Genomic DNA, 18501 nt, shown 5'->3' on the forward strand with positions numbered 1-18501 from the left:
GTTTACACATTATCAACACACTAACGTACATGTGTTAAGTACTTCTTGAACCAAGCATATCTCATTAAGTTACAGATAATCGTTAGTCCAAAGTATGTTTAGGATTGGACTATTGTGCAGTAGGCTGTGAACTGAAAATAATAACATGTTGTTATCTTCGTGTCCCCTAAAGTGAATGACCCTTCGTGTGGGAATGATGGGTAGGTGTACCAAGTGTTAGAATTGTGTGATTAAAACTAATGCAATGTAGACAGAGATTCAGGTGTATAACGCAGATGCCCTTTCACTTGCCTTTACAGCAGAACCCTTTGTCCTGACATCCTTGCAGAACCTTTCCCTGACTTAGCAAGGCAGGGTGGTCTCTTTATGGTAGAACTGACCTTGCTTATTTTGCCTTTGAGATGTAAAATAGTGTTTATTCATGATGATTTGCTTTAAGTATATTGACTAACACATTTATGTATTGATTCAAAACGAATTTGATTTTTTCAGTTTACAACTTTGCTAACCCTTTGCTAAACCTTTATGGTTTTAAAACTTAACCACTCCCTGTCTTACTTGTGTAGCCAAATGTGTTTCAGGTTATTGACTTGTATTGATGTGGCTGCCAGCCTCATTCGGAATGAAAGATTCATCGGAGAGTGCTTTCTGAACCTGAATTTGTACGAGCATCTTCAAGGGTTAAAGTGCTCTATCACTGGTCACATTGTGGGCATCCAGCACCTCGAAAACTCAGTCACAAAAATCTGCCTTATGCAGCCCTGCATATGTCAGCAGCATTCAGTACAGGCTAATTACTTGTCATGCAATTGGCGCATGTGCAGTTCTTCTTTGACAGTCCGATTAAGATGTGACAAATAACTGCAAATTCATCCAATAATGAGTCTGCGGATTGAACACCCTGCTGGATTCTACCGTGATGGTGGGTGGATTGCTTTCCTTGGGCTTCCACAAATCAGCCATCTTAGATCTAAAAGTATGTGTTGGTAATGTTACAATGGTGAATTTATAAGTACATATTTTACAAATTGAAGTCATCTTTACACTTTTCTAAACCTTTTTTCATTTTCACAAGCCTTTTTTCATTTTGTATGGCCAGATCAGGCATGTTCCTTACCATAAATTTCATGATGGTTACATTTGTCTGAGTCGCAGCAATGTCGTGTGATCTGCAAGGAAATGCCAGCGCCCGTGATCACAACTTCCTTTCCACAGGTGGCCAGTTTGGCGGGCTTCAAGCAGCCCTTGACTGCAGTTAAAACAACTTTGGGTCCTACATAAAAAAGAACGCATTTTCTTGTTAAATGAAAAGGGAATTGCTGCCAAAAAGGGCCCAATATCCAACACCTACACAAACACAGGCACTCTGGGTATAGCCCTTCAGTACATTATGAACTGCCTTCTCTCAGTTCAATGTACTCGTCTGACTTATTATAGCAGCACAATTTGCTTCTGGCATGGCAAGAATGTTCTCAAAATGTTCCAAAAGTTAAAATGATGTCATAATAAGTGGAAGATGGAACAACTGATTGATGTGCAAAAAAAAAACAATTGGCTATACAATTAAATTCAAATATTGAGCCAGTAGTGTGTGGGTGAGCAACACACACTTTTCACCCCCAATATATTTGTAGCAAATTCAAGAGTCCTAGCTGGTCTCCCGGTGCACTGTTCAACTACTTATTCCAGCAATTTGTAAATGGTCTTTCGAACCTAATTTCCAGAATATCTTCTCAGCTATGCACTTTAAACCGAGTTCTAATGCATTTAGGTTTAATTGCTAATATCGGACCAGCCCATCCATACGTTTGAGCTGAGTGACTCAACAATATCCCAGTGTTACCCAATATGGCGCCAATTTTGTATCTTCCAAACATTTTACATCAAAAGAGTGCAACAGCTCATATTTCTTATTTCAAACAAATGTGAAATTTAAGAAAATTGCAAAAAAATGGCATGTAATGTACAATGTTATCTCGAGTGAACAATAAACATATGAGTATTCCTCACATTCAAAAGTCGCCGACAAGGGGAATGGATCATAATGGAAATTTCTCTTATGGCACATTTTCTGTCAGAATCTGTCTCCCAAGACCTTTTAGGCTTGAATAGCTTCCACGCAATAAAATGTAATAAATTACCTAATGGTGTCTGGTATTAACATTTTTCAAAGTATGCAAAATGGAAAATTACCTAAATTACACCCGCTTTCCATAAAACTAGCATGGTCTTACTTTTCACACATTGTACTGAACTTCGGCCGGAGCAAATAAGGAAAGTGCACCATATTGACATGAATGTTCTGCCTCCAAAGCAGATGCACACTTCCGCTGCCCTGGGGCTGTGCATTCAATTGAAATAGTGACCAGCAATTTGAAACCTGCTCCTTGTTTCACAGTGCAGCCAGCAACCCACAGGCACATTTAAGGGAGATTAGAGATCCCCTTGTCAATGGGCTCAGTGAGTGACTGCACCCGCATTCAGGGTAATGTCTGAGGAGGTCCATGGCACCTTGTTTCTCCCCCTGAGGCTGCCGTTGGAAGGCACACTGAAAGTGTGCTACCTATTTGTGGCACACTTTCAGTATACCTCTCAAAGGCATGTTTATGTCAGTGCCCACATCAGTAATACAGCACGGGCTCAGAGGCAAAGTGATTCCCTCATTTACATGGAGCCACACCCCCATGCAAATGTAGAAATGCTCTCCCATGATAGCACTGGAGAAACTTGTGCACCAGCGCTATCTGTATTGCAGAAGGGGACATAAAAGCATCTGTGGCTTCTTCTGTAGTACCATTGTGACCGGGGGAGCTCAAAGTGGGCGCACATGCCTTCTGCGCCCCCTGTGCACAATGCATTTAAATGGCCTATGTCAGTAATGAAGACACAATTAATCCATTCATCCATGGACACATACCTACTGTTTTATTCCTCAAGCCAATGATGCAGTGAGTGACTCCTTGGGGGCACTGGTAAAAACTGCCAGAGCAACTGTTGTTGTTGATGCTTAAGCAATGCTCGCAAATGAGGGAACTCCCTGAAAAGAAAAGAATGTTTATATTGTTAGATTTTGTGTGTTGTTACATTTTTCATTGTGCAACTATTTTTCTACTGGGCCGAGCATGTTTGTCAGAAACTTATATTTATGATATGTGTTGGCCCTGAAAACATTTTCTAAGGTAGACCCTGGTTCTACTGTACAGCATATTGCAGAAAATATATTAGTATTCAATTAAACTGCTCTTTTTTAGAACATTCTCCAATCTGGGGACTGTGTACATTAAATGATGCTGAGCCACAGGCTGGTGTGTCATATTGTATATTATATGCACCTAAGAATTGGCATGAGAAGGAAATTGCTAAAAAGAAACAAGCACTGGCAGTGCTAATTAGTCTAGCTTACAACTGATAGTCCTCTGGGGGTGCCCAGGAGTGGACGCCTCACAGGGAAAGCCAGGATGGGTTCCACAGCGGTATTCGTACAAGCGCCTTGAGACCCTTGCGGGTAAGTAGTGCGCTATACAAGTATCAATTTACTATTTACTCTTCTGTCACTGATGTATTTTAGCAACTCTCCTTGGAAGTCATCATGAATGCACTCTGCCACTCATTCCTGGGCTTTTAGATAAATACATCCACCCAATGGGTATTTCTAGCATTTAGCAGATTATCCAACCAAAATAAAATATACTGACAAATTCCCACTTGTACAATAAATATAAAGAGCACACATAGATAAATGAATACAAGCCACCCCCTAAACTTGGTGAGAAAATGCAAATACAATATAGCACAGGAAGAGGCTGTCACCTTTCAATAGTATTGTACACAGTGCACAACTGTTTTACATTCAACATAGATGCCACATTAAGTAGCAATGTGTTGGCCACATTGGAGCAGTAAAAGCAATGACAAAGTGTGCAGAATAAAATATTAAAATGTTAAAGCAATATTAAGCCAAAGAGGCCGACATAACACTTCAAAATATGTTGACCATCTTGGAACTAGAAAACAATGACACATATAGACAATACGATTTCAAGATGGGCAACCAGTTTAGAAATAGTGACAACAGCGGATGCAGCAAATTACATTTTGGGGTAAGCGAGCAGCCGGTAGGAGTGTGTGTGAGCTGCAGGACGCTCATGAAAAAGAATCAAAGAAATGAAAGCTGACCAATGAAATGAAAACGTGGGAAACTAATGGATTGTCCACCAGCCCAGACAAATAAGTGCCCTCGTTTTCATATGGATGTGCACATCTAACTGGGACAATTCTGTTACCCACAGCCAATTGCAGAAATAGACAAAATGAGTGCCCCATGCACTATGCTGTCATGGGGAGAAGCAGAATAAGAACAGATGGAAGAAGCCTGGCCCAAAGGTCCTTTATGTATTTAGGTAAGGCGATTGACAGACACCACCCGACAAAAGAAGGCCTAATAAGAATTATTACAATGCCAGTCCTCTACACAAAGTGTTGGCCAAGGTATCTGTGAGATTCCATGTAACAACATATCAGTCTACAGTCTTCAATACAGTGTCATAACAATCCACCCGTAAAGGCCCATTGTAATTAATAAATGTATTTCACAATACGTAGGCCAGGCCTACTCCCTTTGTAATGTTTAATAATAAACATATCAGACCTGTGGCAACTGACATAGCGTTTCTCAATGAACCGATCAAGATAATACCCTTCATTATTGAGTTATCGCCATAACAAACTGAAGCCATCTGTCTTACACATAAGCCGGCAACCATCATCAACATTTGAAGAATAACAAGTATATGCAAACTTAGACTTAGCAAAGAAATAGACAACACTAATGAAATCGTACTAACAAGGATTATCCCATAGCAAGTCTTCAACTACAAGTGTTTATGCAAAGCGATAACCAAACTGAACCCCTTGATCACAATTTACATCTGTGATATTCCTAGTAATAAAATATCTGTCTACAACCTTTAACTAAGTGTAGTGAATATATGATCATACTTAAAGGCCCGTTGGCATTAACCAACACTTTTCACAATAAATTAGTCAGCCTTACTGCCTTTGTCATACCTTTTTATAATAAGCATATCAGAGGCAGATGGATGGATTGCTTACTTGCAGGAAATTTTGTAGCAACACTGTTCTGCCCACTCAAGGTGCTTCCGGCACTGATACAACCGTGACCACTCCAAGCACTGCTAGTATATGGAGGCCTGAGGGACTTCATGATTAAGGCCTCCTCCAAGCCCCATCATTTTGGCTCATCAGGACATCTCTAGGGGGTAACTAGAAACTTGTTATCCAACGGGATAGAAAACCGCCTTCAGGCCCGCAGGATAGTTGTAAGTTAGCCCATCTGAAGACCCATGTCAGCAACAAGGCCAAGGATGAAGAAGCAGTCCAAGGCAGAGAGGCAGTGTGGAAGGCCATGCAGTCTTGCAGCAACAGCACCAGCAGATGGAGATTAGATCCTGATGGGGCGCTAGAAGTGAGATGGCAGAGGTAGGCAGCAGAACTCCTTGCACAGCTATGTAGCTTGGAGCATGGGTGAGAGCTTTAGCGCTCTTTCCGGGATAGAGCTGGCGGAGGGTGAAAGTGGCCCAGCTAAGTCCATGGTGCAGCTTGCCCCCCGCTGTTCGCTCCCTCAAATCTGGTCCTAGCCTAAAGTACTGCAACCTTCCACCCATGTCCTTTATGGGAGTGTCAAACAAGATTTAAGAGTAGTCTACAAATTGTCACCATCTCCAAGCCATACAAAACCATACAAAAACCATACAAAACACTGCAGAGAAAGTAGGCCTGCCATTAAACAAAGATCAGTTCTCTATGAACGCACCTTCAGCTTTATTCTAGGCACACAGTGTCAGTTTCATTTGTAGAGTGCGGCGATTGACAAGAACCGTACATGACATTCTATTCAGAGGCACGCAATTTAGTGCTTACTACCCACGGTCAACAGAAAAGTTGCTCCCTTCTGCAATCCCAGTAAGACCAGTGCAAGGGCAACAACATAATCTATTATCTAAAGAATTAGAGAGAGAGACAGGTGCTTCTGTGGGAGTGGAGGCCCTCACTTTTCCCTGAACCTCAAAATTAGAGGTTGGTGTCAAACCTAACCCACCAGGTAGGATCGAATGAGGTCGGGGAAACACTTTAAACACTGAAAACCATTGGGCATAGTCAGAGGTGCACACATGATTCTAAAAGTAACACCATTCAGTGCTCCATTCCATGAAGTAACAAGCAAACAGGATCCACCAGCATACACACCTTGCCCCCAGGAGCATACACTTAACTAACCAACAAATGACTCTAGATGGTTGTTGAGCAGACTGGCCTCTTCCAGCATTTCATTTGCCTCTACATTGGAAGCTACCCCCCAGTTGTAAGAAATGAGCCTGGTAGAAACAGGAACAATAGAGTACAATTTGGTCTCTTGGGATTGACACCCATATCTGTCTGAAACTAGTGCAATATTAAACAACACTCACAACTACTCAATGCATATTATCAAAGAGGTGAAATGCAGGGTACTTGGGAGGTTCTGCTAAATTCATTCCAAGTGGCAGGAGACATTCTAACGTATCAGTCAAAAAAACTTGACATGTGGGGAAATTTACTTAATACCTTGGCAAATTATGTCACTGCGATCAATAACAAAATAGAGGCCTTAATAAATCTGATCCAGCGACCACAAGCAGATGCGGCACAATCAGTAGTGGCATCTACCTGAGGTCCAATGATTGATAAATCATCCACCCTTCCTGCATAATGTGATGCTGTCCTAAACTAAACAAAACTACAACTTAAGCCAAGAACTGCACAACTGAAAAACAAGCAATCTACAAACTCCCTGAAATGATAACCAGTGATAATACCTAATGACCCCAAACTCAGAGTAGATTGAGTCTATAGACCTCTTTAAAGAGACCTCCTCATATCATCGAACAACTGATTCTTGAGCCAGGGCTAACTAGTATCTGTCAAAAAAGCAACGCAAGCAACAAAGAAAGGCCCACAATAAGCAGCTCTCTCAAGGGGGCTAAACCAAACAGATGGATGAGATAATTCCATCTTCAGAAGAGCATCTAAAAAAGTAGGGCCATCTCCTGCGTCACCAATGGAGGTCATAGCAGCTGCAGCAAGCTGGAGTTCTTCAACAATAGCAAAGTCCACCTTGCAAAATACCAGTAATGTAATAAAACTGGGTGCGCCTCATCCTTCCAGCACAAAAGAAGATGCCACCAGTACACAAGATACACGCAGAACCCTGGGTTATCCAGAAGGAAACAGGTCCCAGTGACTACCAGAAGAAATTAGACAAGTGTGAAAATTCAACCACTTAAAATCACCAAATGGGCGGCACACCAGATCTTAAGTCTGGATCAAAGATTATGGAAAGGGGCGACCGCTCGGTCCCCCCGAACGTATGGTGGAGTACCCCGATACCCCCGGGAAACCATTTTGGACGGGAGGCGAGTCTCGGCTGGTATGCCCGAAGCGGCGTAGACGGGGCGCACCTTTTCCCGCCCAAGAGGGGTTGTCCTAGACACCTACACCAATGGCCACGCCCCGTAGGCGGATTGGAGGAGGGTCCACGCCCGCCCGAAGGAGGATAAAAGGAGCAACAATCCAAGGAAGCATCCTCTTGTTCCTGTGCTCAGAAGCTGCACCTCCCCGTTGCACGTGAGCTCGAGACGGAACAAGGAGCCAATTTTGAGAATTAGTAATTTTTGTGTTTCTCTTTTCTAGCGCTTCGAATTTTGGTTCCAGGACCTTTCGGTCGACTATCGTGTGAAAATGCCGGGCAAAAGGGTCGGAAAGAAGGTTAGCACCGACCAAATGCTTCGTATGCTGGTAAAGGACATGGCGAACATGAAGAAGCAGATGGCGGCCACGAATGGTGCGGGCCGGCCTAAGAAAGTCATCGGACCGGCATTGCCGGGAGTAGTCCCTGCCGGGAGAGGTAAAAGGGCCAGGAATAGGGCGGCAGGGGGTGAGGCTCCGGTTCCCGAGTCACCTCCGGCGAGCCCGGTCAGGCCAGTAGAGGCCCCAGTTCCGATTCCGGACGCAGGACAGCCGATACCTGTCGTAGTCACACCTGTGAACGAGGGTGATATGCCTCCCGAGTTGGCCGCCCAGTTGGCGGCGTGGTTGGGCAAGAACAATGAGGGTGCCATAGCTCCAGGGGATACGGCCGAAGAGGCCAAACTAATAATGAAGCAGTTGCGGCAATCGCGAGATGCTGCGAAGGCACCTTGTCCTTTTGTTCCCCCTCAGGTTCCTGCGGAACAACCGTCTTCAGGCGTTGGAACAGCAGCAGCAGCGAGTTCAGCTACTGATTCGGGTAAGAAGCCGTTGCCAATGGCTGGGGGGGGGGGGGTCGTTACCCTCAAGGAGGGAAAAGGTGGTGCAACATATCCCGATGGCCACAAAGGGAATGATATGGGCTGATAAATACGTGAACATGTTTTCGCTATTGACTGATCACTATGAAATAGAACACGTTAGAAATCAGAAAGAATTGTTGCATCCAAGTGTATGGCGAGCAAAGATGGCGGGTTTCAAAGTTGATGAGACGATCGCTAATTGGCCCAGGGCTTTTGGGATGTTCACGGCAATCATGGGGGAATGTAGGTCCGAGGTGTTACAGGAATTGGCTTGTTACCAGACACGAATAATGGAGTTTTATGAATCGTACGATGGTGATCAATGGTTGGGTTATGATAACAAATTTCGTAAGGCCAAGGAGCACGACTCATCCCTGATGTGGGATTGTTTCGACTCCATTTCCTGGCAGAAACAGGTCAGGTCAAACCCGACAAAGCCGTCTTCGTTTGGCGGGAATGGGGCAGAGCCTTCCCGCCATTCCTCGTCGGTGCCCTTTCGAGCGGGCGCCGGAAGTGATCAGCACGCAAAGAATAATGGGAACTCGGGCAAGAGAGGGGTCTGTTGGAGCTTCAACAGGGGCAAGTGCACTAGACCACAGGGGACGTGCAAGTTCAGGCATGAGTGTGCAGGGTGCGGACAGTCTTCACACCCCGAGAGTTCATGCAGAGCCAAGAATGGCGATACAGGGGGCAGAGGCGGCGCCAAACAGGTCTAATGACGGCCGAAGGGCGCTGCTACCTACTCTCATCGACATCATGGCAATGATCCCCTGGCTGAACGAATACCCTGATCATGTCTCCGCCGGGGTGTTGAGGGACGGTTTCTCATGTGGTTTCCGCATCCCGGCGGGGGATTTTCGGGGGGAAGCACTGTGTAAAAACCAACTGTCGGTTCAACAGAATACGGTTGTAGTACAGGCAAAGATTGCTAAGGAGGTGGCCCGAGGTCGGGTTGCGGGTCCATATGCGAACCCGCCTGTTCCTAATTTTGTTTGTTCACCGTTGGGAGTAGTCCCCAAGAAGGACCCAGGTGAGTTTAGGTTGATACATAATTTGTCCGCTCCTAAGGGTCTTTCCGTGAATGATGCGATTGACCCGGGAGTTTGTTCGGTGCGGTACGCATCCTTTGATGAGGCCGTCGCCATGTTGAAACATCGCCTGGGGCCCGGAGCGCTGATGGCTAAATCTGATATCGAGTCAGCGTTCCGGTTACTCCCGGTACACCCTCAAGATCAGCGTCTGTTAGGTTTTGTGTTCCAAGGACGCTATTACATGGATCAATGTATGCCAATGGGTTGCTCCATCTCTTGTGCGTATTTTGAAAAATTCAGTAGTTTTTTACAATGGGCGTTCACCAGAGCCACAGGCTTTACGCAGGTTATGCATTACCTTGATGATTTTCTGTTTCTGGGGGCAGCCGGGGACACGGAATGTGCGCAGGTTTTGAGTAAATTTTGTGATCTCATGAGAAGATTTGGCGTGCCATTGGCACCAGGCAAGACAGTGGGGCCGTCTACTTCACTCGAGTTTCTGGGAATTGAGCTCGATTCTAAAGAAGGGTGCTTCCGTTTGCCTAAGGAGAAGGTATTAAAATTTAAGGCCTCGCTCGAGACATGTATTAGCGAGATGAAAGTAACATTGCATCAGTTGCAGCAGGCTGTGGGTCAGCTTAATTTTGCCCTTAGAGTGATACCGATGGCTCGTCCCTTTTCTCGCTCTATTGCTCAAGCCATGGTTGGCCTTAAGGAAGGGCATCACCGCACAAGACTCTCGGCAGAGGTTCGCCAGGACATGCGCATATGGTTGGCATTTCTGGCGGATTTCAACGGTCATGTCCTGTGGAACAAACCAGCGGTTTCCTCCGAGGAGCTGGGATTGTGGACCGACTCGGCAGGGAGTGTTGGTTTTGGCGCCATCTTTGGTAATCATTGGTCGGCACGAACTTGGCCGGCATGGTGGCACGAGAGTGGGCTCACAGGTAACATTGGGTTTCTTGAACTGTTCCCTATTCTAGTGGCCTTAAAGACATGGCCGGAGGGGTTTCGTGATCGCACTGTGGTGTTCTGGTCGGATAATATGACCGTGGTAGAATGTATCAATAATCAGGCAGCACGCTGCAAATTGATCTTGAGATTAATGAAAGAAATTGTACTGCTGTGTATGAAATTAAACGTCCACTTTAGAGCAAAACACGTGCCTGGGGTACTGAACCAGGCGGCTGATGCACTCTCTCGTTCCCACATACAGGCCTTTCGGGGCCATCTGCCCTCTGCGGACTTGGTGGTGGCACCATTTCCCGAAGTTCTCTGGTCTCTCGGTGCCCCGGATTACAAAACCTCGTGGGAGAGAGTCTAGCCCCCAGGACAAGGAAGGCATATGAAGGGGCGTTCCGTTCCTATTGGGCATTTTTGGGTCCAGCTAGGGGGGAGCATTGGGGGCAGCAAGAGTATGTTCTGAAATTCCTAGTATCATTACATCAGGCAGGCCGATCAGTGGCAACAGCCAATAGACATCGAGCCGCCATTGCGTTCATGGCGCAGGCTCATGGCATTCAGGACCCCACAGCATCCTTTTTAGTAAAGAAGGCGCTGCGCGGGTGGCAACGCCTTGACGGTCGTAGAGAGGACGAGAGGCGCCCGATAGGGCTAGCAAGGTTGTCCCAGTTAATGTCCGTACTCCCTGCGACTTGTTCATCTCAGTCAGAGACAGTGCTGTTCCGGGCCGCCTTTGCATTAGCATTCCATGGGGCTATGCGGATAAGCGAGCTGGTAGCAAGGAACAAGCAGGATACGGGGGGAGGTCTGTGTCGAGAACACATCCAGATCAAAGGTGACACGATGGTAGTCACAATAGCCAAGTCCAAAACCGATCAGGGAGCGATCAGAGACAGTGTGGTTGTTCAGGGCATGCTAGGGTCCCACATGTGCCCAGTGAAATGCGTAGAGGATTACTTAGCGCAAAGGGCGGCATCATGGGGGGGGAGCTTGCTGAGACATACCGACGCCACCCCACTGACCAGGTTTCAGTTTCAGCGGGTGTTAACAATGGCAATCGCGGCAGCGGGCTTGAACCCGGGCGATTTTGGGACCCACTCATTCCGGATAGGTGCTGCTACAGAGGCCACAGCCAGGGGGTTGAGTGTGGATAAAGTGAAACAGTTGGGGCGTTGGTCCTCGAATTGTTATAAGAGGTATGTGCGGTTGCACATGTTGTGAAGCTAATGTCATGCACTCACGCTTCTTGTTTTCTGTTTGGTTTTCAGTTTCGCAAGCAGGCTTTGCGGGGCGGACTGTGCAGTTGACCCGACACCTGGGGACCAGCGGTCAAAGATCACCGGCTGAGGGAAGAGCGGTGTGGGTCGTCGGCCACTCATACGTGAGGCGCGCCGCAGACGTATTCAAAGCAGGTGACATGATTCACATGGCTGGGGAATACGGGTACAGGGTGACCTTCTACGGAAGGGGCGGGCTCTGTATTGACCAGTTTCAAAATTTTATGGAGGGATTGTTAGGGCGGACAAGGTTACCGCCATCTGTAATCATAGTGGATCTTGGGGGCAATGATTTGGTGACCATTGGTCGACGAGTACTTTTCAAATTAATTCTATCCACAGTAAGTTGGTTGGCGAGAAGGGTTCCGGGGTGCACGATAGCATGGTCACACATGATTCCACGGAAGGTGTGGCGGGGGGCTATTTCTGTGTCAGCCTTAAATCAGTCGGTGAAGAAAGTTAATAACAAACTTGGTAGGTTGTTTCGTACAGGTAAATTGCATTGTATTCCTCATGGATGTATCCGGGGGGACCATATGTATCTGGAGGATGGGGTCCATTTGTCCCGGGAGGGGAATACCTTACTCATAGGAGACTTCGTAGCTTGGTTAAAGAGTTTGTGCAGCCATGACCTTTAAGTAGGAGTTTCTGTGGGGGGTCCGGATAGCCGGTCAACTATCCGGCCTGTGGCGGTAAGGTCATGATCGGTGAGCAGTAATTGGAAGATCCCTAGAGGTGGGGGCGTCACCCATTATGGATGGGAGCGCCCGGGGGGAGGCGGCCATTGGCCCCTCAAACGGGGAGGCGGTCCCCTCTAAGGATGGGGCCGCCGAAAGGGAAGGCGGTCATAGGCCCCTCCCTGGGGAGGAGGGGCTACGGGCCCCTCCTGGGAATTTCCCGGGGCCAGGACATCTGCGACGGCAGATGTGGTAAGCAGTGTGGGGTGGGAGGGGGGTCTACGCTACCTTCTAGACACCTCACACGAGTCCTCGGACGACCACTAAGATGGCGTCGAGTAAATAGGGGGCCCCCGTTAAGACAAGGGAAATTGGAAGTTGGCACAGAGGGACAGTCCTCTGTGCGCCCGCCCCTCACAAGTGAGGGGGGAATTCTGGTATTAGGGATCTGACACCGGTTACGACCTTGCCGTTGGCCCGTAATGTTAGGATGTACAATTTGAATTTTGAGAAATCCATTTACAGGATGTTTTAGAATCGTCTAGTAGAACCTTTGTATTAGAGATGTGTTAAGGTTAGCCAAGAAACATCGTAATGTATAAATGAAATTGTACATGATATGAAACTGTTATTTTAATGTTTTAATTTTGTTTCATATTTTAATAAATACAGCCGGGAGGGTAACTCCCTCCCGCCTTCCAAAAGTTCAAGAACCGTTTCTGTCTTCCCATTCTTGGGGATTGTGTTGGGAGGTTGTGACGGGTATCCCAACCATATGGAAAGGGGCGACCGCTCGGTCCCCCCGAACGTATGGTGGAGTACCCCGATCCCCCCGGGAAACCATTTTGGGCGGGAGGCGAGTCTCGGCTGGTATGCCCGAAGTGGCGTAGCCGGGGCGTGCCTTTTCCCGCCCAAGAGGGGTTGTCCTAGACACCTACACCGTTGGCCACGCCCCGTAGGCGGATTGGAGGAGGGTCCACACCCGCCCGAAGGAGGATAAAAGGAGCAACAATCCAAGGAAGCATCCTCTTGTTCCCGTACTCAGAAGCTGCACCTCCCCGTTGCACGTGAGCTCGAGACGGAACAAGGAGCCAATTTTGACCCACCCACCAGCCCCTGATGGCAGCGATTTGTTTTGGAATAAAGTCGAGTGACATGATACTGTTTCTTTTCCAGGTTGTTTACGAATAAAGTTGGTAATTTTGGTACGTAATAAAGTGGTTGCTCTTTCAGCATGTATTTCGGCAAAGTAGTTGCAGCAGAGTTAAATGTAGTGCTTAGTAGGAGTTTATACTTTGAACCGCTCAGTATAACTGTCTTTTCCATCCTCTTTAGTTTAAAATGTCGTATTTATTTTGGTCAGGCGGTAAGGTCATGATCGGTGAGCAGTAATTGGAAGATCCCTAGAGGTGGGGGCGTCACCCATTATGGATGGGAGCGCCCGGGGGGAGGCGGCCATTGGCCCCTCAAACGGGGAGGCGGTCCCCTCTAAGGATGGGGCCGCCGAAAGGGAAGGCGGTCATAGGCCCCTCCCTGTGGAGGAGGGGCTACGGGCCCCTCCTGGGAATTTCCCGGGGCCAGGACATCTGCGACGGCAGATGTGGTAAGCAGTGTGGGGTGGGAGGGGGGTCTACGCTACCTTCTAGACACCTCACACGAGTCTTCGGACGACCACTAAGATGGCGTCGAGTAAATAGGGGGCCCCCGTTAAGACAAGGGAAATTGGAAGTTGGCACAGAGGGACAGTCCTCTGTGCGCCCGCCCCTCACAAGTGAGGGGGGAATTCTGGTATTAGGGATCTGACACCGGTTACGACCTTGCCGTTGTCCCGTACTGTTAGGATGTACAATTTGAATTTTGAGAAATGCATTTACAGGATGTTTTAGAATCGGCTAGGAGAACCTTTGTATTAGAGATGTGTTAAGGTTAGCCAAGAAACATCGTAATGTATAAATGAAATTGTACATGATATGAAACTGTTATTTTAATGTTTTAATTTTGTTTCATATTTTAATAAATACGGCCGGGAGGGTAACTCCCTCCCGCCTTCCAAAAGTTCAAGAACCGTTTCCGTCTTCCCATTCTTGGGGATTGTGTTGGGAGGGGGTGACGGGTATCCCAACCATACTGTAGCTCTAAAAGCAACAGTGCAGGAAGGGGTTATCCTTGCAGTAAAACATGTCAGGTACCTTCAGACCTTCCAGACTTCATGGAGTTAATAGAACCAAGCAACAGTGTCATTCTGCAGGTCACAATAAAACTCCCATTGAATGATGATCACAGTAATTTGAATGCTGAGAGCAAGGACCAGAGGCAGTGAAGGCACAAAACACTTGTACATTGTAGAATAAATAAATTTTCACTCAAATTATATTTTCTTTATTTGCTGATTAATTAAAGTCATTACAAAAGACAGACCAGTACACAATTTTAAAAATCTGTAACTGATAAGGCACACAATGTCAATTGATAAAGTGTGATTTTTGTTTAAAACCGGATAAAACTCTCACGGGGCAGAGAATACCCATAATTACTAGGATGCAGTACAGCAGTTTATAAGCAAAGAACTGTATGGTGGGAGCTTGAGATTTACTTCCATTGGCTGGGCAGCCACACAGTCTATTAACTTGTAGCAGGAACTTTGTTGCCCTGCAGAGAGAGCTAGAGCGACTGACTGTTCAAGTGCATCATCACAGTGGGTTGGCAGAATCTTATCTGGAGGGCCCATAGTAGTAGTTTCCATCTCAGCTGGCTGATAGTCAGGTAAATGCAAAAAAACGAATAGTCTCCTTCCACATAAATGACAGTCAGGGACCCTGGTTGTTTCTCAGTAAACAGAGGTTTTCCAATATCAGTAGTGGTTGGACATCACAAACAAACAAGAAAGTTCAGATTTTTATGTTCTTTATTCCAAATCCATGGGAGTAAGCTTGACAAAGAAACAGCTGACACATGTTTCGTCAGTACTTAGGGTAAGTACTAAAGACTTTTTCAAGGCTAGGCAAGACGTAAAATAACGTTGTATGTCACATAGGGGCTTGTCCAGACATGTAGAATTAAAATATGGAACCAGATACAAAGGAAAGTCCAGAAAGATGAAGAAAATATCCAAATGTAGAAGGATGTGGAATCAGAGCATCCTGGTCTGGGTGTTGTGATAAAAACACCAGGAACAATAATAGTGAGAATGGAAGCACCTGCATGTGCCAAGCGCAGGACTCTCCCCAACGGATGTCGTAGCCAAATATGATCAATCTACCTGGACATTTACATAAAGATAAAAGACCATGTTGCCTCTGTCCTGATTGAGCATATTTGGCTACGACATCCGTTGGGGAGAGTCCTGCGCTTGCACATGCAGGTGACATACACCGGTATTTTATGTCTTGCCTAGCCTTGAAAAAGTCTTTAGTACTTACCCTTAGTACTGACGAAACACGTGTTGGCTGTTTCTTTGTCAAGCTTACTCCCATGGATTTGGAATAAAGAACATAAAAATCTGAACTTTCTTGTTTGTTTGTGATGTCCAACCACTACTGATATTGGAAAACCTCTGTTTACTGAGAAACAACCAGGAGATATATTTTGTCCCTGTTTACTTGTTTGTTAGGAATGTGCTAGTTTTGACCCTCTTGCTTCATTTGTATTTGTCAAACTTCGATTGTCATTGAATCTCTCTTGGTAGTGGGGGACAGTGGTATGTAGAGCACTCCGTCTTCGCAACTGAAGATTTGTTATATTTCCAGCACGTATCATATATCTAATTGCCATTAGTGAATGTGCGGTCCTTTCCTTTTGGATACACCACTACCGTCTCTCCCTTTCTAGACAGTCAAGGACCAACCAGGTTTGTTTCCAGGCTTGAACCTAGTCTTTTGATGGGAGAACTCTCAGGCGGATTAGAAGCAGATAATGTTATATTGATGGGGATATATGAAGTATGTGGTAGGGTTGTGGGCCCCAACCTTTGCAGGTTTGCAGAATCATTAATTTGTGTTCTGCTTGAGCCATCTCTGCATTGTTAAGTGTCCAGGCTTGTAATTTGGCTGCTTTATTAACAATTTTCTTAAATGTAGTAAAAGTGATGTTTAGGCCCCACGCTTTGGCCAGGTTAAGGGTGTTTAACGCTTGCTGAAGCACCGTTAGCCAGTCATTTTTGGTTGTGTGCTGGTTCTTCATTTTGGTCCAGCATAAGGCAGCCAGTGAATCTGGTTTTTCCGATCTCAATTTCTGACACGGGTTGACATGTGCGTCCATCCTTATTCGGCGATTGATGGAATAACCCAAATTCCAATCAAACCAGAGCTTGAGAAGTGTATTGCGGAAGGCGATGAATGCACTTAAAGAGGGTAGACTGAAGTTGTTTTAGAGTGGTCGCATCCTTTCCCTTTAAAAGTTTCAAACCGTAAGTAAGTGTAAGGTGACACTTAGCTGCTGTTGCTTGTAGATGGGAGTGTGACATGCATCCGAGCTTTATTTGTAGTGTGTTAAGTGCGAATCAAAATTTATTAGCCTCAGCCCTTCTTTGAACTAGGTGCTCCTTAAACTTTAGTCTGGAGTCCAGGACCAGTTCCCATTTGTTCCCTGCTGTTTTCTACTTGAATTCGATATTGTGATGATAGGCGTTTGCAGAAAAACAGATGACCTTTGTTTCATTATAGTTCAATTCTACACCCAGCACTTCTATGCAAGGAAGTCATCTGGTTATCAGGTGCTGAAGACCAATTGGGGTCTGGCAACATAGAACAATGTCGTCCACATATTTTAGGCACACCACTGGGGTCTTTGCTAGTTTGGGTGGATCGCTTAGTCCTTCAGATAACCGTTCATCCAGGTCTGCCATCAAGATTTTAAATAAGCAAGGGGCAAACACACACACCCTTGCTATAGGCCGGTGATTGTGGGGTTCTTCACTGTTGTTCTGTTGCCCTTGTCTAGCTTAACTCTAAACCATGTCTATGAGTATAAGTTGATTATGCCCCCAGTAGCTTTGGTGGTGCACCCCATCTGGCCATCTTTGCCCAAAGGTGCTCTTTCTGGACCATGTCAAATGCCGATTTTAGGTCAACAAAGCAGGTGCATAATTTAGAGGTCTTGTGAATAGCTTTTTCAACAAGTAAACTCAGTGCAAGAAAGTTGCTCATTGTGCTCATGCCAGCTCTAAATCCTATTTGTGTAATTGGAACAATGTTGCTGGCTGCGGCCCAAGCCTCAAGGTCTAATAGTAATTTGGCTTCAATGTCGATAAGCGCGATCAGTCGGTAGTTCTATGGGTTGGATCTACTGCCTGCTTTGAAGATTGGATTTAATTTTCACCCCTGAAAACAATTTCAGTAGACGGCATGATTTAATTAATACATGTTTAATGTTACTTGTGACCCAGGAAAACCTTTTTATCTGCAGCACATCACAACCAATGACATTTTAACAGTTGCATTCTGGCGACCAGCGCAGAAGAACATGGAAGAATCTACTAATATTACTTGGGCAAATAATCAAACCGCACAGCAGGTATGGAAGAAGAAAACAACATTTGAGAAGTGAGTTAGAGGAATTGCACAACACAAGGAACTTGCATAGAAATGTGCGCTTGGAAACACTGTAGTCCATAAACATCACATATATGTATCAAAGCATATGTTATTCTTTCTTTACTTTATGTCCACAGAAATTTTTTTTCCATACAAAGAACATCCAACCAATGTGTTTTGTTCAAACAGGATTTTGAACTTCGTCGGGGCTGTATGTGACATACAAAAAGCAAGAGTAAGACAATTCTTGCTGGCACATTGGAACACTACAACACTATGTACAAGTACATGAAAGGAAATTAATTTAGAAAACAAGAATTACAAAAGAACAAAAAAAATCATCACATTACACAACTATCACACAATTATAAATTTCAGTGGGTGTATAGAAGCGCATGTGTATTGAGGGGGTTTAAACATGTAAAAATAATAAGCTCACTCCCATCATCTAGTGCTTAGCTCCAAGTACCTCAAGCAAAGTAATGCACTGCTAAGGAGTCTTACACAAACAGTGCTTAGATATTTTATAATGAGTCACTGAATACCCAGTCCTCTTCATTCACTACATATTATTCTCAACCACAGAGGGACCGCCCACATTATATCTACTTGTCCCCATATGATGCTTAAATAGA

The 18501-nt window shown here is 45.6% G+C and overlaps 1 protein-coding gene across 1 annotated transcript in view; it reads right to left on the reverse strand.

Annotated features, from left to right (window-relative positions):
- Window positions 1-16592, reverse strand: part of LOC147701032 (phospholipase A2 inhibitor and Ly6/PLAUR domain-containing protein-like) — a 75963-nt gene extending 59371 nt beyond the window's left edge. The window contains exons 1-3 of the mRNA XM_086929292.1: window positions 16301-16592; window positions 2918-3037; window positions 1118-1273 (exon numbers count right to left, since the gene is read on the reverse strand). Coding sequence (XP_086785418.1) covers window positions 1118-1273; window positions 2918-3037; window positions 16301-16592 — 568 coding nt within the window. The remainder of the gene's footprint in view (window positions 1-1117; window positions 1274-2917; window positions 3038-16300) is intronic.
- Between the last annotated feature and the right edge of the window lie 1909 nt (window positions 16593-18501).

Source organism: Lissotriton vulgaris, chromosome 7, assembly GCF_964263255.1.
Source record: "Lissotriton vulgaris chromosome 7, aLisVul1.2, whole genome shotgun sequence".
In the NCBI taxonomy this organism is placed as follows: Eukaryota; Metazoa; Chordata; class Amphibia; order Caudata; family Salamandridae; genus Lissotriton; species Lissotriton vulgaris.